Source organism: Doryrhamphus excisus, chromosome 19, assembly GCF_030265055.1.
Source record: "Doryrhamphus excisus isolate RoL2022-K1 chromosome 19, RoL_Dexc_1.0, whole genome shotgun sequence".
Lineage (NCBI taxonomy): Eukaryota > Metazoa > Chordata > Actinopteri > Syngnathiformes > Syngnathidae > Doryrhamphus > Doryrhamphus excisus.
Genome location: NC_080484.1, coordinates 11,858,282 through 11,878,995, shown reverse-complemented (window position 1 = coordinate 11,878,995; position 20,714 = coordinate 11,858,282). Strand labels below are relative to the sequence as shown.

Below are 20,714 nucleotides of genomic sequence, written 5' to 3'. Positions count from 1 at the left end.
GAAGGCGTCTGAAGAGATAAGAAATGACTCAGAAGAGTGAAGGCAAGTAACAGGTGCGTATGCAAAATGTCTGCAAGGAATTGGGAAGCGATGCTTGGATGTTACTCATCCTCAGAAACATTGGAGCATCTTTTAGGGAACGTTGTCACATATTTGCTTTAAAAGCAATTTTATAATCATAGAAAAACGGCATAGCAAAGCATCTTGAGCCTCCAGAGGAAAGGTGGCTTTCATTGTCAATCAAGCTTGGGAATCCTCAATGATGTGGGGGGGAGAAAGAATAGCCGGAACGAATCATTTATTGTGAAGCCCAGACAGGCTGCAAGGGAAGGGAAAATTGTGCTGCTGATTTGCAACACACACTCAGCACAATGATGCATCAAAGACAGGCCCACAATAGTCTTCGGGGACCTTATTCAAGGTTGCAGGCGGGCTTCATTCAACTGTTGTCATGTCATCGCCAGTGTGGCTGCCTTTTTGTGTTTTGACTTAATTTTTCTTCCAACACCTCCCTGTTTTTGTTTCTCATTGATTATCTATATACTATAGCTCATTTATAGCTCACCTTTAGTCATTTATATCTCATTTAGATATGTATTAATGTATATGAGTACTCACATTGTAAAATGCTACCATCTAGTGCCAATATTTGGTATCACCACAATTGGGGAATAGCTAAGGAAATTCTTTCAAATTTAATTAATATTTAATATTTTAAGTGGAGGGACATGCCTACAGTCTCAAACTGATATTTCATACTTTCAGAGAAATAGAAGGAAGTTTTTTTTCTTGACCCGAACTAAAGTTCCGCACCTTTAGTTCCACCTAGCTTAGTTTTGCTAAGTCGGTGTGTTTTTGACGACGCACTTGGCTCGTTTGATCAAATATACGAACCCGGTCAGGTAATTAATTGTACTTTATCATTAAACATCAGCGTTTATGTACACTGTGGACATTTGTGGCACGCAGTGTTATGTGCATTTTAAACCAGAAGTCATTCATTCTTTCCTCTTTCTCGTTGTTTCTGTCATTGCTAGCTGGCTAGCTAGCTAGCCACCATACTCCATACATTGCTAATTTGATGATTTTAACGGTCATTTCGAGGTTTTATGCCACTTGGAACACATTTGTTACAAGGTAGTGTGTTTGTAAAATGTTGACAACTCCATTAGACACCGTGTAAGTAAGTATTTGTGTCGGGTGCGTGTGCTTTGCTGTACCTTGTCAGGTGTCGTCATGGAGTTTGCAGAGCTGATTAAGACGCCCAGGGTGGACGGGGTGGTCCTCCATCGGCCTTTTATGCCAACCGTGGAGGGAACTTTATGTCTGACGGGACATCACCTCATTCTGTCCTCCAGGCAGGACAATACAGAGGAGCTGTGGCTGCTTCATGCCAATATTGACTCCATAGAGAAAAGGTTGGTCGTATTTTAAAATGAACATTTTGGAAAAAAAACAACCACAGCTGTAATATAACTCTTATTCCATTGTGTTCCAGATTTGTTGGCTCCCTTGGCAGGATCATAGTCAAATGCAAAGACCTGAGAGTGATCCAGCTGGACATTCCCGGCATGGAGGAGTGTCTCAACATTGTCAGCTCCACTGAGGTAAAAGGCTCGATTTTAGAAGAAGAAAGATATTGATTTTTGTGTTTCAATATGCTTTATTGCCCTTTGTAGGCTCTATCTACGCTGGATTCTGTCTCCCTCATGTACCCTTTCTTCTACCGGCCCATGTTCGAGGTCGTAGACGATGGATGGAATTGTTTCAGACCTCAAGATGCCTTTAAAGACCTAGAGTCTATGGTATGTAAGCACTATAAAACCTCACAGCAAGGGTGCCCCAACTGTTTCTACTGAGACACATTCTGACGAATGGAAAGGCAAAAAATAAATATTTATTATTTTGTTTTTGTTATATATTATTATAATTCTGTTTTTAGAATGTGCCACAGGCCACAAATGGCTGCACTTTGAACACCCCTGCCTTAAAGCAACAAACTGCATTGAGAACTCAGATAGTGAAGAGTCTTCCTTACCCCACCTACCCCCTCCTACCCCACTGTAAGGTTTTATGGGATTGTATATGTGTAGTTTTGGCGTAATTCTGCTAAATAACAAATGAACTAGCCTTTAATAGCAGCCTGACACGTTTCATCTCTCAGACAGATGAATGGCGGCTGAGTGAAGTCAACAAGGACTTCAGCGTGTGCCCCTCCTACCCTCCACTCGTTGCCGTGCCCAAAGGTATCGACGACGACGCCCTGAGGAAAGTAGCAACCTTCCGTCACGCCGGCCGCTTCCCCGTGCTCAGCTATTACCATAAGAAGAACGGAATGGTGAGCGTGTGTGTTGACTCGGCTTTGATGGCCGCAGACAGCGTGACATCTCTTGTGTGTCGTCAGGTGATGATGCGAGCAGCTCAGCCTTTGACGGGCACCAACGGGCGGCGATGCAAGGAAGACGAGAAGCTCATCAACGCCACCCTGAGGCCGGGCAAACGCGGCTACATTATAGATACGCGTGCCATCAACGTGGCTCAGCAGGCCAAAGCTAAAGGGGGAGGCTTTGAGTCTGAGGCAAATTACCCCCAGTGGAGGAGGATCCACAAGGCCATTGAAAGGTGGACCAAACTTTAATACTGAAATAGAAGGTTGCACATAAACAATTTTTTAAAATTTGTTGTCAACAAGGTCCAACGTGCTGCAAGAGAGCCTCATCAAGCTGGTAGAAGCATGCAACGACCAGTCCCACAACATGGACCGCTGGCTCAGCAAGCTGGAGGCGTCCAACTGGCTGGCTCATGTCAAGGAGATCCTAACCACGGCTTGCCTGGCGGCCCAGTGCATCGATAGGTTGGAACTGATTGTGAGTGAGACCCTTTGAAAGGTCTCCCAGTATTAATTGAACATGTTGTGTCTCAGGGAGGGAGCTTCAGTGCTTGTGCACGGCACAGAAGGAACAGACTCCACGCTGCAGGTCACCTCCTTGGCTCAGATCATTCTGGACCCAGTCTGCAGGACCATCAGAGGCTTCCAGAGCTTGGTGGAGCGAGAGTGGCTCCAAGTAAGCCTAGTAAACCTGTTCTTTTAAAGGAATACAGAAAGCAACCCTTGCCTCTTTCTTTGTCCATCAAGGCGGGTCACCCGTTCCAGCAGCGCTGCGCCCAGTCGGCCTACTCTAGCGGCAAACCTCGCCAGGAGGCTCCCGTCTTCCTGCTCTTCTTGGACTGCGTGTGGCAGATACTCCGGCAGTTCCCATGCTCCTTTGAGTTCAGCGAGAGCTTCCTGGTGCTGCTTTTTGAGCATGCCTACGCTTCGCAGTTTGGCACTTTTCTGGGCAACAGCGCCGCAGAGAGGTAAATCAGTGACCGCAATATTAGGTACAATCAAGTCTAGTGTCATCCAATACAAGAGATGTATCATCAACTCTCACTTTACAAAGATAACATTGCTTTTGGGTATTAATTTAGCAATATGTTTACAAGGGGGAGCTGTACTCATTTTGAACATTTTGTGGTATGTATAATGCAGTGCAGCTGGAGACCTCTGCAAACTACAACCACAGTTGTTATGGATACCTTTTCTCACTATCAATTAAAACTGAGCTCATTTTGATCCAGCTCTGACAGTATATTTGGTCTTATATGTAATAGCATAGCAGTAAGCATTTGACCTCACTGTTTATTTGAACATTTCAACTCCGTTTAGGTGATGTTTTTGTCCCACCCCCTACAGGTCCAAATTGTCCGTGCCTGAAAAGACTGTCTCACTGTGGTCTTGGGTGAACCGTCCCCAGGAGCTGGAGCGCCTGACCAACCCGCTGTACGAGGCCAACAGCCTCGTCATCTGGCCCTCGGTGGCCCCTCAGAGCCTGCTGCTCTGGGAAGGTAAATCACAAAGACCCTTGACTACTAAACTAATTGAAACTGAACATTATTATCAAAGGTTACAGTTCCCCTAATGCTTAAAATGACCAAAGTATGGCAAAGATGCACATTTTTTTGTGCGTCACACTTGCGGACTCCATTTGTGTATCATGAGCCATGCGTGAACGGTCAAATATTTCATATACGTCCACCATGCGTGTTGAGTAAGTCATTGCCCTGTCGTACGGATCGATACTGAAATATCAATACCTCCGATACCAGCTCCTCATGCTCTAAGGTCCATTCTCAAATCAAAATACTGATACTTTTGATACTTCAGATGTATTATTTTGTCCTGTTTGTATAGTTTATGCACAAAGAGAAAAGGTGAAAGAGATCTTACTCCTTTGCCACAAAAATTGCAGCAGATTTGGGCATCTCCACAAATCACACGGCCATAAAATTGCATATCCGGTTGTGAACCAGGCTTTACAGTCGAGTCCCAGGCTGATATTTGGGAATTGTTACCACAAGATGGCAGCATTGTCATTTCCCAGCATCATCATGACAACATACAGCACCTGTTTGAGTTAAATCTTCTACTCCTAAACGACTGCACGCAAAAGGGTGAAAATTAGTCCAAACTTGCACTCTGACTGTGTTGTGTGTGCTATTATTTTCCACATAACACCACCCGTAAGTCGGACACATCCACATTTAGGGTGTTTTGACGACTCGATACAAAATTTGGTCCACACGTGTAAGGGATTGACAATCCCATGTGTGATTGATGATGTTTGATCCACTTTGACTTGGCAACTAATTGTCCATACGCTGCATCACAAAGACTTGCAACATGAAGGGTTCACACGGTGCATGTGACCTGACCAGCTCATTTGGCCGAGCCCTCGTTTTTGCTTTCAGCACCTTTTCACATTGCTGACATAACTCCTGCCGTGTGTCACGATTCCTTTTGCTTACGTGCTGGCTGTATAGCTTGCACGGTGGGTGAACCTGAGCCCCTTGTATGCATGCTCATCTATGCGGCACACTTTTATTCTCGTGTCTCAAGGTGTGCTGTCTTTGGTTTCTTGCGCAACACAAAGTTTAGATGAATTTATTGTTAGAGCTAATAGGGCGACGACTGCCTGTAAAAAAAAAAAAAAAAAAAAAAGGAAACGGAATGTCGTGTACCTGCATGCCACCATAAATGTCGATTAAGGCATGATATGCAGTAAACTATGATTTCAACTTGCATCGCACTTCCTGTTTACCTTAAGTAGAGCGATTATTAATTCTTCTTACGCTGCTCCTCCTTCACCAACCCTATATGACCCCTGGCCGCCCTAAGTATGTAACCAGTGTGACCGACGTGCGGATCGGATGGTGAAGGCACATGCTGCCGACATTCCTGGGTTTTATTGACCACGTCACAGAACACTCAGATTGCTGCTATCTTGACGTTTATGACTGGCAGCTGCAAAATATGAAATATCTCTATCAGAGATTATTATTATGATTATTAACCACTGTGACCTTTTATTTTGAAATCTGCCCAATCAAAGGCTCTATGTTGCTTTGTTGAAAATTGGGAAAAGGTCACCTGATACATTAGAGCCAATTCAAGAGCTGAAAACAGTACTTTTTTTGTAATCTTTACTTAGAAAAATGCAATATTGTTGTTATTATTGAAAATGTTCATTTATATTTGCATTATTGATTTACATAGCCATAATATTATATTTTTAAACTCGATTTTGAATGCGTATATTTATACTATTGTGGTTGTAGTTTGTGATTGTACTGCACTGCATCATACTGAGAGGTTTTGTTGCTAGTATTTTGCCCCATGTAGCTAAATAAAGTAGCTAAATAAAGCCTATAGTTCCAGTTCTGCTCATTACAGTATTAAATAACAATTCAGGTACAATAAAGCCTGTGCTCACACATACACCTGGTATAATAATAACAGTGATGGTACGTCTATTTCTGGTAGACAGCACAGGAAGCCACAGATGCCGCTTGTGTATGACAAAACCAGTGTTTTCTTTAATGACAGGCGTCTTCCTCCGCTGGAACCGCTCGTCCAAGTGTTTGGACGAGGCCTACGAGGAGATGGTGCACATCATCGAGTACAACAAAGAGCTGCAGAACCGAGTCAACCTCCTGCGCAGGCAGCTGGCCCAGCTGGAAACCGAGGATCCTCTGCTGCAAACGCCCTAGATCCAACACGAGCGAGGTGGAAGAGGTAGAAAACGGATCTCTGTCGGTCGATCTGAATGATTCCAAATACGAGGGATTGTTGTTTCGTGTTTACATCACACACCTGAAGCTTTATGTTTACAATTCATTCGTCACACTTACACTATGCGGACACACCTCTTAAACAACTACACATTTTCCTCACCAATACTGTCCATATCGCGTATCACTTCTTCTGTCTTGCGTCCCACTGAATGTATACTACTGAAGTGCAGCACGGTCACCATGGTAACAAATAAGCGCGCCATAAGGCAGCACGTGGCTCCCCTGCACGTTGCTGTGGCACAATGAGCGTAGGTGGGATCAGCAACTATATAGCGGGACTGACCAATCGTACTGATTATTGAATATTTATCACAAGCACTACCACGCACTGCAGCTTTATGCACCTCGCATGTGCAAGTAATATCCAATAGAACGGCTGTCTGCTTCTGCTACTTTTGGGCTATATTACTCTATCATGGTAGTTTGCCTTATAAGGTGTATGGTGATACCAGTTCATTACTGCAACTCAAGTAAATACGAGTTGTAGTTGCCAAAAGGTCTTAATAGCATTTTATCATTATATTAAAACAATGCACTTTGTGTTAGTAATATACTCTAAGTCGAGAGTAACCTGTGTGTTAAGAGGAGCATAGTTTTTTCACGTTGGCGTGGGTACAACACGTCTCATCTCTAGCACTGCAGTTGATTTCATGCAGCCTTAAATAGATTATTATTGCTTTTGACTGTTTACTACGCCAACAAGTCACTATTAAATATTGTCGTATTAATGATTCCAGCCACTACTTTTAAATTGCTTGAAATTGTACATCTTAGAGGAGCCCCATTATGTAATTAACGTCACCTATAAATGTTGTTAAAATGTTGTATTATCCTGTTTAAACAATGCTAGAGTATCGGATAATGAGGTTTGTGTATATGGAAGTGAGCCCTGAAAGAAGTTGGGGATGGCTCTGAACACTAGGTTTCAGAGTTTTTTTTTAATACCAACTCTCTGTGATGTCACAGTGAGCCGTATTTCCTTATATGGGCAGGCCCGGGTACAAGCTGTTAGCTGTACAAGATGAGTGGGGGCATGCCCGGAGGAGGGCCGTGGGTGGAATAAATCAAAACCTTGGATTTCCAAAAATCCAAGGTTTAATTAATAACACAGCTGGAATAGGTGCAGATTCTCAAAGATCTAGAAAGCTTTTTGCGGGGGTGATTTTGTGTAGCTGCTCTATAGGAGTCCACAACTCAATACAAAGGGTCGAAGATGAGCATAAGAGAGTCTCTGCATGCATAAAACGGTTTACATTATGCCAAATGTTTATCTGAATAATGTTGTTGTACAGTGTAATTATACATCATGTGCTCTGGCTATGTCAGTCAATAAAACTCTATAATTCGATGGGGAAATACTCCTGTAGTGTAGTGTCAAACTCTTTCCACATGACAGTGGCGCCCAAGATATTGTACTATGTGTTGATGAGGTGACAGTGGCATAAATAGGCGAGCATCAGCTGCTTCCAGGCGCCACGTGACTGCTGCTGTTTTACATCTGTTTACATACTTTTCTACATAGGGACTTGTCGCTCGTCAAACAGAGGACAGGTCTTTTGGTTTTGTTTTTGGTCAAAAAAAAAAAAGTGTGTCAGCTTACTGATTAACTTTGTGCTTTGACAAGGTCATATCTTTCCCCTGCTGTGAGCAAAGTGGGTGTGTCGGCTCGTCCACTCACATGCCAGCGCCACAGCTTAATCCCGCCCCTTGTTGGCTCTTTGAATGACCTCGAGCCATCGCAAACAAACCATCAATGTCAAATCTTTTTGAACAAACACCTTTGAATGGAAATTACCTCGTAATGCCCTGCACTTTTTTGAAATTTTGCTTATTTACATAATGTGGCCTGCATAGTAACCAACATTATTAGTTGTTGTTGATAACATTTTTACATGGAAGAACTACTTTTACAGGTGTAGTGACACCTTGTCACACCAAACCGGTTAGCTACTAGCCAGTTATCGACTAGTTTCACCACACACTTGCAGTGTCAGTGCAGTGCTCACAATGCCTGACACTACTGAAAGATAACGCTACATATTGGCGCTGCCACCACTGGTGCTGTGTTTTTGTTTTTGGGACGGAAGTCCCAATAATGCTTAAAATGTTATCATGAATTAATCTGTTGAATTAATGCTCACAGCATGGATATAAAACCTTGATGGTGACCAAGTTTTCCAACCAATGTGGCTCAAATTTTAGACACATGTGCTTGACAGTCTCCTAGAGGGGTGTAGCAATTTTCACTGCAATTTTTTAAGCGCACCAAAGTAACAGTTCTTTCTTACAATAGGTGAAATTGAAAATGAATCCAACTTATGGGGGTGAAATTTTGAGTATTATAAAAGGGTCACCATGCTGCTTATTTGTCAGGAAAAATAACAGCATAGCAAGGTGTAAAGGCCTCATTATGCTACAGTAGAGTCACTACTGTGCCTTTTTGATCCTGTTCTTATGCTTCTTATAATTCCTTATGTAGTTTCCATGACCCGAGTTAACCTACTTGGTCATATGGAATAGATTGTAAAAGGTAAACAAGTCAACCCCTGTCTTGGCCTCCATTGAGATATGGCGCTGCATTCGCCAGTGGAATGGAGATTGGAGGCCAGCAACGTCTGTGGCGTCACAAGGCGTGGTCTGTCGGGGCAGCGCCGCACCTCCGCGCCTCGACCAATCAGAGGCGAGACCGGCTTCTCCAGTATGCAGATGGTTGCTGATAAATAGCAGCGGGGAGCAGCTGATGCAACACCGGCTGGAGATAACGCCACAACAAGCTTCACATCACAGAAAAGCAAAGAGGAAAGATAGTAGCAGCACTGCGTCTAATTGAGTGGACTCACTGGTAAGTAAGCCACTAACTTCAGTGTGAAATAATCCCTCTAGCTTCCGGTTTAGGAAGTGTATTCGCTAGTTTGGCACGCGCGTGTTTGTTTTTATCATTTCTTTAGTTTACCTTTCTAAATCCACTATTTTATGTTTACCTCCTGGTATTTTACCAGTTAAACTGATGTTATTGTTCATACTGGAGTCTATCCTCCCATTTATGGCTTCGACGAGGAGCGACTTAGCCATTCGCCAGTTTCCCGCTACTTCTTTACTTTACACTAGCTAGCTAGCTAGCACCACATTTTTCCCCCATTACAAACCCACTTTAGTCGTGTAACACCCCCCCCCCCCCTTTGATGTGACGTCTCTCTGGCGAGGTGGAGCTACGAGAGCTCGACGTTATACAACAGTGAATTGTTGGCACAACAACGTGGAGCACATGGCGCGGAGGGAGAGGCGAGGTTTATCAAAGTAGTGGTGGTCGTAGTGTGTGTTTGCTAGGAGAGGACTCCCCCCCACCACCACCAATGGGTCGTGTGTGTGCAAACGTCACCTCTTAGTGCGGTAGTGGGTTTTGCCTTTTTCACACGCATTTCCACAAATAAACGTATGCTTTGTTACGCAGACACACACCCCTTCTTTAAAACACACACATTTTTTTTCTGCTGAATGGCTTAAATACGCCCCTCACTCTCAGATTGGCCGCTGGTGAAGGCAAGGCAGGGCATATAAATACGCTCAAGTTGCTCCCTTCTTTCCTTTTTTGTGGGAGCTGCCAACACTATCGGTGAGTATACGGAAATATATGTTGTTTAATCGGTTAAAAACGCCTTTTATAGCACAGAAAACAAACAAACGCATAATATGTGTAATATGTTAGTTTCTTCACAATGACTACTTTGAGTGTGTTTGCATTTTTGCTCTCCAAAAATCATCCTAAATGTGTCTATGCTGCTTGTTGTTATGTGTATGGTGTCATATTAACACAGTCAATGTTTGCACTCTGGCTTTGGGAGGAGCCCAATTGGGAAAAAAACACATTTATGGAACAGAAGCATTCACTCAACCCACCACCAGTTAATTTCAAGCCTTGTGAGTCAAATGTTTCTTCCAAATAGGAGGTGTCCGACAGGCCTGGGGGCCATTTGCGCCCCGCAGCTCACTTTTTGTAAGAAAATGGTGAAAAGCAGAACGAGTCAAACTCATGCATTAAGTAACCGTGGCCTTTTTCTAGGTACCAAGCATGCCTGTCATCAGAACCCTCAGCAAGGTGGCCAAACAGGCCGTGCTCAGCAGCCCGGCATGCAGCTGCCAGCCCTTGACTGTGGCCGTGCGCAACATCAGCTTCTCCCCTCGCCAGGTGACGTCCGACGCCAGCTTCCACTCTGTGTCCTTCTCTGAGACGGACCACCCCAAGGTGCTCATCACAGGTGAGCCGCACCGATTGACTTTCCGTAGCGTTAAAAAGGAGGTTACCAGGATGATTTGTACAAAATGTGCTGGGACTGCTAACTAGTTTGGCAAGACATCCAAAGTAGGATGCCAGCGAGAAACAAAAGGCGACAAATGCTTTGACTTCCACACCCCCTTTGCGTCCTTCTTGGTTACTTGAGGCTCCATGGAAACGTGCAGCATTATCATGGCTGCTGTGTCATTTTCAGGTGGCCTTGGACAGCTGGGCGTGGGGCTGGCCAAACTCTTACGGTAAGAGGTCACACTCTTGTCCTTATTAGGTAAACTTTCGCTATTGGTAAAAAAAAAAGTTGTGTAACGGCCACATGTTGCTTTACAGGAAACGATTTGGAAAGAACAACGTGATTCTGTCTGATATCAGGAAGCCGTCGAGCAACGTTTTCCACAGTGGTGCGTATGACCTCATCACTCACCCCCGACCTCTTCTGTTGAAATGCTATTGATTACCATAGCGGGTACGTATCTCCTCATGAGCCTGCCGAGATGACGTTAATGTGTCACCACAAATGTGCCAGTGGAGATGAAACAGCAGAATGTGTACTGTTAATAATTGTGTGTTCATAAAGTGTTGGCTTGAATGTCATAAAAAATTCTTGCAGAAATAAATATTTTTAAAATATGAAATTGTTATAAATATATCTTAAGTAAAAATGTGTTAATTTTTTTTTATTTTTATGCAAGAACATTTGTACAAATTAATAACCGAGTGGCTTATATTGAAGTTTTGCTAAATTCTTTGCTGTAAAATTTGTTGCTATTGACCGTGGCAAATGTATATGACGCCTGTCATTTTAAAACTATAAATAAATGAAACCATGTCTTCTGTCCCCATCAGGCCCATTCATCTATTCTGACATCCTGGACTACAAGAACCTGCGTGAAATCGTGGTGAACAACCGTATCACCTGGCTGGTCCACTACAGCGCCCTGCTCAGCGCCGTCGGCGAGGCCAACGTGGCCCTGGCGAGATCCGTGAACATCACCGGTGAGCGAAATGCCGCCTAATTACACCCTACGAAAGGTTCCCGCTGACGTCTCCTCTTCTGGTCGGAAGGGCTTCACAACATCCTGGATATTGCAGCCGAGCACGGCCTGCGTCTTTTCGTCCCCAGCACCATCGGCGCCTTCGGTCCCACTTCTCCTCGTAACCCCACGCCAGATCTTTGCGTGCAGAGGCCTCGCACCATCTACGGCGTCTCCAAAGTCCATGCTGAGCTCATGGGCGAGGTAGGTCTCCATGATGGTGATTTTCTCTTGTTGTTGTCCTCCCGATAGATAATAAATAAATGCTTTTTTTTTGACAGTACTACCACCACCGCTACGGCCTAGACTTCCGCTGTCTTCGCTACCCGGGAATCATCTCAGCAGACTCCATGCCTGGTGGCGGCACGACAGGTGAGAAATAAACCGAGCTATCAGTTTTAATAGACGTCTATTCCCGGAGCCCTCTTCTCTATCGCTTCTTATGTAACCGATTTTATTTTTAGGCCCCGCATACTCAATTTCTTCGAACCATTTGCCCTTTCAGACTATATCTCAAAATCGATACCGTTTTTTCTCCCCTCCAGACTACGCTGTCCAGATTTTCCACGACGCCATCAAGACAGGGAAGTTCGAGTGCTTCCTGAAGCCCGACACGCGTCTGCCCATGATGTACATCGACGACTGCCTGCGTGCCACACTGGAGGTGATGGAGGCGCCCGCCGACACGCTGAGTATGAGGACGTACAACATCAACGCCATGAGCTTCACCCCCGAGGAGCTGGCTCAGGAGCTCCGCAAACATGTGCCCGAGCTGGAGGTCACGTACAACGTGGACCCCGTCCGACAGGCCATCGGTAAATTTACTGTTAGTTGTAAAGCCAGTTGGCTGATATGAGGGGAATTATGACATCATACTGATAAATCCTAAGGTTAAAAATAGCTCGGATGACCGATAATTAAAATAAACCTTTCAATTAATTAGATCAGTGCTGTCTGGAATGGACTTCTACATTTATCCGAATCCGAGCTTTGTTCCATTGTGTTGCCACACCTTTATTATTTATTTATTATTTGTTATATTGCTTTTAATTAGAATTAGATTAGGAATTGAAACCTTGGTGGAGAAGATAGTGAACACGATTTTCTTAAATTAAAATTTGCCCCGCCCATTTGAAATGTACATACATTATTAATAATACAAGGAAATATGTTGCTAAACACTTTTTTTGTGTCTTTTTAGCTGATTCTTGGCCCATGAACTTCGACGACTCCAACGCAAAGACAGACTGGGCCTGGAAGTACGACTACGACATGCCCGAGCTGGTCCAGACGATGCTCAACTACCTGAGCACTGAAACACGCATGGCCCGTGCTAACTGAGGTGTCGGCAATGGCGGCTCCTTGTTGTACATAATGTAAAGACTGACCAAAGAGGATGGAGAAACCTGGGCTTGTACATACTTGTTCTCGCTCTGTGTAACTGCGAAGGGCTCCTCCGCTCGCCCGGCCGTCCGGCCTGATTAATGTGAAGGTCGGCGTGGGTGAGACGACCCTGGACCCTCCCCCCCAACACACAATTTGCTCTTTTAAAAAAAAAAAAAAGAGAGAGAGAGAGAGAACAAAGCTTTTGACCTTTTACTCCACTTGTCACTCTGGCGGAGAGCTGTGAAACCAGTTCTACTTTTGCTGTATCACAAAGGATTGCATAACTAAGTGTTAAGGGCAAAAAAATGATAATAAAGGCAATGTCTTTTGGGATTTAGAGACAAAACGTGCGCCCTTTTATGCATTTTAGCAGGGTAACGGTCCTAATTGCTGACAAAGTAATCAAACGTGCAGAAAAGGGGAGGGGGTTGATTTCTGATACAGGACATCTGTAACAACTTTTGTTTATTCCACGTAAATTTATTTATTCTTTCTATTGGTGTCCAGTAATTGCTTTTCTTAACGCTTATTTTTCCAGTTTGTTTTTTTCCATCAACACTGTGGGTTTATGTGGACCCCAATGGGGAATATTATTGTTATATTACAATTAAGGTCTTTGATTAGAAGGGAAACATCTCTTGTTTCTTGATCAGACAATTTGCGTTGACAATAAACCACTTTGTTCCCACATATTTGGCTCTTTCACTGTTTTTAAAAACATTTTGTGTATAATTCATTTTTGTATAGTTGGAGCATAGAAAACTTGCTTATGACTTTCTAAATGCAATCTTTACCATTGGTAGAGACCTGTAGACATAAAATAACACCCCTATAGTCACCTTTACACTTCTATAAGTCTTTGTTTACATCACATAATGCACAGGTACATGGCAGCCGGGCCATAGCTAACCATTAGCAAGCTAATTAATTAGCCTCCAATTTATTTACTAAACAAAGGCTCTCACTTTACAACAAGCTACACAAAAGTACTGTACTTCCAGAGGAACTAATGACTGAGGCGCATACATTTATAGCAGTTACTGAAGAACTAATGACTAAGGCGCATACATTTATACCAGTTACCGAAGAACTAATGAGGAACTAATGACTAAGGGGCATACATGTCCAGTAGTTACTGAGAAACCAATAGGTAGTGGTTAGGGTTAGGTAGGTTTGTACCTCATGAACTACTGTCATTCTGTGTACCTTATTATAAAATTCTACCAGACAAGGAAGCCAAAAATTTACCACTTCCACACCAAAGGGAGGATGCCTTCTTTTCATTACTATATATGCGTGGTTGACTTCATGCAGTGTGAGGGTAATCTAACGTTATGTCTCAATAAATGAGCATTACTGACACCTAGTGGCCAGAATACTACATATACCTTTATATGTCAATATTTTTTGTCCAAATTTTCTATGGACAATTTATAGTCAATGAACCGAACATGCGTGTTTTGGAATGTGGGAGGAAGCCGGAGAAAACACACATGCTAACCAACATGCTAAACACGAGGGACCCTTTCCAGAATAGTGTGACTATATGTCAACAGTAGTACACCAACATCTTCACAAGATTTACATTACGCATTTACCATGCGTTACATTTTAGTCTTCCATTCAATGATACTTTCCCATAACTCTCCTCTAAAGAAGCGTCTCCTTGTCTTCGCCTTAACAGGAGCCAACTTGTGTTGTGAGAATGTTCAGCATGTGGCGTTCAGCCGACGGCCGTACTTCCTGTTGGGTATGAACTTGCCGCACTGTACAGAGCACTTATGTAATCCCGAGAAGGCTGGATTTTCTAAGTTGGTCTGCAGCGATAGCACCACATGTGAAAAAGGAAAACAGTCTTGCTTTTGGAAAATGTGACTGAAAATGATGACAACGTGGCCTGACTGTAAATGGTTTCCATGTGCAAATAATGCAGTCAGAGCAGACACTTTTTAAAAACACTTGCACTCAACATTATGAAAGAAAGCTGTTATTCAGTGCCGTGCCAGACTAAGATTTAGTTGGTTAATTGGTAAATGTTTTTTTTTTTTAAAAAAGACACATTCATAGATCAAATAGTAAATACACCAATAATAATACTCGTTGAAAGCAAAATCTTGAAAAAAAATCTGTTTCTTTTAAAATAATATTATTATTACTATTGCTATTATTAATATATTCATTAATTATTAATTTGTTCATTTTCTGTACTGCTTGTTCTCATTATTGTCGCCTATCTCGGCTGATATTATTATTATTGCTATGTATATTATGTAGGCTTTATTTTAATTATTTAAAATAAAATAATTGTATACATTATATATATATGTATAATATATGTAAAAATATTGACTTCAATTTTTTTAATGTTTATTAATTTATTTGAATTAAACAAAATTGTAGAACAATTTCTTAAAATATAAATTATGGCTAAATAAAAACAGCATATATTTTACATAGTAAAGCCTTAATTGAGATGTGTATTATAAAACTATTTTGCTATTGCAACTATTAATATAATCATTAATTAGTAATTTGTTCATTTTCTGCACCGCTTGTTCTCATTATGGTTGCCTATCTCGGCTGATATTATTATTATTGTTATGTATATTATTTAGGCTTAATTTTAATTATGTAAAATAAAATAATTGTATATATTAGAAATATATATAAAATATATGTAAAAATACTGACTTACATTATCAAAATGTTTATTTATTTATTTGAATAAACAAAAGTGTAGAATAATTTCTTAAAATATAAATTATGGCTAAATAAAAACAGCATATATTTTACATAGTAAAGCCTTGATTAAGATGTGTATTATAAAACTACAAAAAACTAATAAAGCTACTGTCCCACTTTGACATTTTTTTAGGTGATATTGACTAAATTTCTAAATGATGTACTGAGGAGTCAGACCCCGGTGCTTCGTCACAGTAAGTTCCCATTTCTTGAAAGTGACTGCAATACAGTAGTTTTTGGGTATTTTACTACCATAAATAGCCCCAAATGACTAAGTTCCTGTATGATGATGAGCACAGACTGGATCACACACACCACCACGTCCTGCAGAGCATGAAAAAAAGCAAGTCAAACATTGAAACAGGTGAGAACCAGCAGTGTCATGGACCAATGCTCCAAATCCTGCCTGATGCCTGATGTGGACCAATGGAATCCAGAATGAGGGTGTGTGCTTTGCTGAACGCTGAGTGGCCTTTCTTCAATTTCTTCATCCTGCAGCTGGGTGACCTTGCGGTGCGTGGGGGGGTGTGTGGATGAGGGGGTAGGTTGGTTTTTGTCAGAACCACTTTGCTCAGCTAGAATGCAAAAAGCAGTTCAAAAGAATCTGATGATTTCACAAGTGTTCTGTGTGTCATTTTAAAGATTTTTTTTACTTTTACTTGCTCATTTACTGTAAGTGATGTTGCCAAATGGTGGCCTGGCATGCACTTTGTAGTCTTTTTAGGCCTTGTTTTTGAACCTTGCCTGTATATAAAGCCCTTCAAAGAAAATGTCATGAAAGGCGAAGTCCACTTGTTTTTTGAACATATCTTCTTTTTTCTGTGTGTTCCAAGGATATTCATTCATTCATTCATTTTCTACCACTTACCCTCACAAGGGTCGCGGAGGTGCTGGAGCCTATCCCAGCTGTCTTCGGGCGAGAGTACGGGTACACCCTGGACTGGTGGCCAGCCAATCACAGGGAACATATAAACAAACAACCATTCACACTCACATTCATATCGATGGACAATTTGGAGTCGCCAATTAACCTAGCATGTTTTTGGAATGTGGGAGGAAACCGGAATACCCGGAGAAAACCCATGCATGCACCGGGAAAACATGCAAACTCCACACAGAGATGGCCGAGGCTGGGATTGAGTTCGGGTCTCCTAGCTGTGAAGTCTGCGCGCTAACCACTCGACCGCCATCCTGTTCCAAGGATATAAAACATTCATTCATTCATTCATTTTCTACCGCTTTTCCTCACAAGAGCCTATCCCAGCTGTCTTCGGGCGAGAGGCAGGGTACACCCTGGACTGGTCGCCAGCCAATCACAGGGCAGGGTATAAAACATTAAATTTAAAACTAGCCGGCTATTAGCTAGGTGGTGTGTTAAGGTGTCACTACACCAATGATGTAGTTCTTCGGCATAACAATAATAATAATACTACTGTAGCTTAGTTAATATGCATTTCAGGGAATAGGTGCATCCGATTATGTGCTTCCTCTTTTTAGCTGTTTTTATATCTTTAGAATGCACAGAAAAGAGGAAGGCATGTGTGTTGTGAGTTTTCCTCAGAAGAGGAATAATGCAAAAGTTCCCCCGCCTGTTTCAACATGTGTCACAGAGACGTTCCAAGAAGAGGCACAGAAGAAGGAGGGTGTGGTGATGGCGTCTGGGGGAGCGGAGGTTGCAGTTGTGGCGGGGTTGTCGTTGGCGCGGCGACCTTCTGAAACAGCAACAAAAGGCCACCCCAGTGTGTGTATGTGTGTGTGTGTGTGTGTGTAGTCTCAACTTTCTGTCTTTTAAATGGGGTGGGGGGAAGAGGGGAGAACCTTCCAGCCTCTTATGTAACAAGCAGGCTTGCCTCCTGCCAGCCAATGGGAGCATTCCCAGTGTTCCGAGTGTTGTGTTGGCCAGTGGTGTAATAAGATTCCCACAGTGTGCCACGGCAGCTTACATCGGGGCAGGGCAAGGACGAGACGACGCGGGGGGGGGGAAGCTAGCTACTGGGCCGTGCGCCAAGAAGGCCATAACCTGACCTGTTTCCATGGTAATGGAAGCCGAGACCTCCCCCACTTGCACTGTGTAGATACATGTTGGAGATCATTAAAAATGATCTTTGTAGGGATGTTTCTCACTGAAAAGGCTTAAGACTTAAGTGATTTAATCTGTTTCTGCACTAAACTGTTACCATAAAACCTTTTTGAACAGTACAAGCAATGTTTTAAGGAACATTAAAACATTTGTGACTTCCATAATTAAATGATTCTTGTCCGTTATTAGTCAAAACATATTGAAATACAAATGATATGTAGTATTCTGGTCACTTGGAGGCAGTAATGACACAAAACATCACCTTAACACTGCAGGCAGTCACCCTCTCATCATGTGTGGAAGTGGTAAGTTTTCTGCTTCTTATTTTAGAAGAAATAAATTAAATTCCCGGCAAACTGGTTAGCTCGCTAGCTTGTTGGCTCACAACCCCGCGAGCAAGCAGCCGTCTTGAGGCCCTGCAGCATAGAAGTTGCTTAATATGTTGTAAATAATGACTAATATGAGTGTAAAGGTGCCTATAGGGGTGTTATTTCATGTCAACAGGGCTCTAATAATGTTTAAAAAAACATATTTAGAAAGTCATGAACAGGGTTTCTGTGCTCTAACTACAAAATTACTAAATTTATTATCATTGAATCATATAGTAGTCTTGTATCGCGCGACCATGCGTCAATTTTCTATAGTGCCTATTCTCACTAGGGTTCTCGGGTATGCTGGAACCTATCCCAGCTGGGAAGATTTGAACCCAGGTCTTCCCGATATCCTGACTGTGTGGCAAACATGCTTACCACTCGTGCACTGTGCGGCAGATCTGGGACCAATTAATTTATATTAACCTATAACACAAGTTTCTGGATCACTTTAACAACACGTTTTCATCCACAAATTCAACAATTATTTTGGAAAAAAATGTTCATAGTAAATGTAGCTAGTTGAATCAGACTACTTGCATAAGGACATGGATGAGAAGTGAAACAAGAAGTGAAAAATCAGAAAGTTATTAATAATACCAGGTCTAACATTTTCTCCATCCTAATTTTCAAAAATGACAACTTAACTTTGTTGTGTTTTTTCTCATATTATGACTTTTAAAAAGTCATGTTTTTAAAATAATATTATGGAAATGAAGTTAAAAGAAAATATAAAAGAACATTAATTAAGAAGAAAGTTTAAATTTTAAAAATAACAGCAAAACAAGCAGAAAGTTTTTGAGTACAAATTTTAAGATTTTCTAAGAAAAACATTAATGTGTTCTTGTCTGTTCTTGTCTCCCCCCTCTTCTCCTCGCACTTCCCCCTATGTTTATTTTTCTTCTTTTCTATCCCCTCCTGCTCCGGTTCAGCCGCTCCAAATTTGCATAACAATAATGCATCAAATGAAGCCAAATAACAAAATCTGTTTAGCATGAAACGACATTTAGATCAATAATAGATATATATTATAATAATATTATCTGCCCCATTGTCTGTACATAATACTTTCTCATCGCAGCTAATTGTTCGGAAGAAGGTGCACATTTGTGCATCAGGACCACGACCACTTTTTCCATCACTTCAGCATCAAGCTTAGCCTTAGCGTTGTTACACAATGTGGTTTTAATCCCATTAGGGAGACATTTTTAAACACAGATCCTGGGTCAGATTGCCATTTCACATCATCAGATCTCCACTTCTATAACAACTAAGGTGTTTCTGACCCGGGACCAGCTGAAATGTAGTCTGCAGGACTGTAATCCAACCGTTTAAAGTGGGTCAAGTGGGTCAAGAGTGCGCTACAGGTTCATTTCATTGGTGGGAATCATTTTTAGTCAACACACGTTTTGTTCCACTAATGTCCACATGGAAAAGTGTTGCTCCGATTGTACTCCGGGTTCCCTCACACATTCCAAAAACATATTTACATACAACAACATATGTGCCTTGTGATTGGCTGGCAACCATTGCAGGGTGTACACCGCCTCCCACTCGAAGACAGCTGGGATAGGCTCCAGCACCCCTGCATCCCTGGTGAGGATAAGTGGCATAGAAAATTGATGAATGGATGGATAGATGGTGTTGCTCCTGTTGTACTCATGAGTCCCGCCCCTTTCCCCCTTCCTGTGTTATAGACAAAAGTGACTTAAATCCAGTATTATATGTGGCCTTTCTCAGCTATAAGTGGCCCAAAATGGCTATGCTAATTATGTGCTACATGCTCATTTCATGGCTTTGTGAGAGAGTGCTCCATGCTCAATGTTTTGGTTCCACGAGTGTACACGTGGAAGGGCATTCAAGGGCATTTTTAACTACTTTTTTTTCTAAGAATGCAGTGCGTAATGTTTCCTGGTTATGTTGAGTTACTATAAACTATTCATGGTCTTGAAATGCAAACACTGCTCTGCTCGTATCAGTGTTTTTTTTTTCCTCCTCCCTCTTGACAAAGATAACCGCTTTATAATATCAGACAAAAGGTAACCGCTTAAATGAAGGAATGTGTTATGATGAAATAAAAACAGTGTTATTTTTACTTTACAGATCTACACACCCAGGCCGCAATTATATACAGATGGCAGTCCAAACCACCAACATGGCTCTACTTTAAATCGCTTTCATTACTGTCATCATTTAGCTTTGAATGTATATGTATGTTACATAAGAGGACAGAAATATTCCCAAGGAATCCGGCTCTTCCAGTTTTAAACCAAGCGAGTTTACTTTTGGGAAGTGTAAGGTGGCTGCTTGACAGTGTGTGTTACATGTTGGGCTTCAACTGGCAGCAAATGACCCTCATAGGCTGCAAACATTGTAATAACAAAAACGCTTTGTAACTCTTTGTAAGTTTTTGTTTTTATTTAGTTTTCATAGCAGACAATTAGTTGTGCTTTCTGCCAAATATCAGCATTCATTGTTGTTCCTGATGCAGACGGGATTTTAATGTCATATCTTTCACGTGTTAATTAAAAACAAGCTGAATAAACTTAAGAAATGCCAACGTGTTGACAAGTTGGTTCTCTTTTCTCGGGATTGCAGCGTCTCCTGGTGGTAGATTATATGAAACCACAAACATTGAA

The 20,714-nt window shown here is 42.0% G+C and overlaps 3 protein-coding genes across 5 annotated transcripts in view; 2 read left to right on the top strand and 1 right to left on the bottom strand.

Moving 5' to 3' along the window:
- The window catches only part of xkr6b (XK, Kell blood group complex subunit-related family, member 6b), a 45,218-nt gene extending 43,934 nt beyond the window's left edge, over positions 1-1,284 (bottom strand). Inside the window, exon 1 of the mRNA XM_058056726.1 lies at positions 1,221-1,284. The gene's annotated coding sequence lies outside the window, so the exon portion shown is untranslated. The remainder of the gene's footprint in view (positions 1-1,220) is intronic.
- Positions 783-7,541, top strand: mtmr9 (myotubularin related protein 9). 2 transcript variants are annotated; one of them, XM_058056728.1, is made up of 11 exons: positions 783-902; positions 1,229-1,418; positions 1,499-1,607; positions 1,680-1,805; positions 2,165-2,338; positions 2,405-2,622; positions 2,693-2,854; positions 2,924-3,065; positions 3,137-3,357; positions 3,737-3,888; positions 5,927-7,541. In XM_058056728.1, the coding sequence occupies exons 2-11, from the start codon at positions 1,237-1,239 to the stop codon at positions 6,088-6,090; spliced, it is 1,650 nt and encodes a 549-aa protein (XP_057912711.1). In that variant the 5' UTR covers positions 783-902; positions 1,229-1,236; the 3' UTR covers positions 6,091-7,541. The 2 variants fall into 2 exon arrangements, with proteins under 2 accessions (XP_057912711.1, XP_057912710.1); XM_058056727.1 differs by lacking the exon at positions 783-902 and adding an exon at positions 933-1,137.
- A 1,324-nt stretch (positions 7,542-8,865) lies between these two features.
- Positions 8,866-13,572, top strand: tdh (L-threonine dehydrogenase). Of its 2 annotated transcripts, none has more exons than XM_058056739.1 (9): positions 8,866-9,016; positions 10,235-10,430; positions 10,662-10,704; positions 10,793-10,863; positions 11,309-11,458; positions 11,528-11,700; positions 11,778-11,868; positions 12,042-12,311; positions 12,698-13,572. In XM_058056739.1, the coding sequence occupies exons 2-9, from the start codon at positions 10,244-10,246 to the stop codon at positions 12,835-12,837; spliced, it is 1,125 nt and encodes a 374-aa protein (XP_057912722.1). In that variant the 5' UTR covers positions 8,866-9,016; positions 10,235-10,243; the 3' UTR covers positions 12,838-13,572. The 2 variants fall into 2 exon arrangements, with proteins under 2 accessions (XP_057912722.1, XP_057912723.1); XM_058056740.1 differs by lacking the exon at positions 8,866-9,016 and adding an exon at positions 9,448-9,787.
- The last annotated feature ends 7,142 nt before the right edge of the window (positions 13,573-20,714 follow it).

What these genes read in the sequence shown, in the direction of transcription:
- mtmr9 (XM_058056727.1), top strand. Translation starts at nt 1,110, where the DNA reads ATGCCACTTGGAACACATTTGTTACAAG. An exon ending in TTAAAGACCTAGAGTCTATG is followed by an intron (nt 1,806 to 2,164) that starts GTATGTAAGCAC and finishes TTCATCTCTCAG; the next exon opens with ACAGATGAATGGCGGCTGAG. An exon ending in ATCCACAAGGCCATTGAAAG is followed by an intron (nt 2,623 to 2,692) that starts GTGGACCAAACT and finishes GTTGTCAACAAG; the next exon opens with GTCCAACGTGCTGCAAGAGA.
- tdh (XM_058056739.1), top strand. Translation starts at nt 10,244, where the DNA reads ATGCCTGTCATCAGAACCCTCAGCAAGGTGGCCAAACAGGCCGTGCTC. An exon ending in GGGCTGGCCAAACTCTTACG is followed by an intron (nt 10,705 to 10,792) that starts GTAAGAGGTCAC and finishes GTTGCTTTACAG; the next exon opens with GAAACGATTTGGAAAGAACA. An exon ending in CCCCGTCCGACAGGCCATCG is followed by an intron (nt 12,312 to 12,697) that starts GTAAATTTACTG and finishes GTGTCTTTTTAG; the next exon opens with CTGATTCTTGGCCCATGAAC.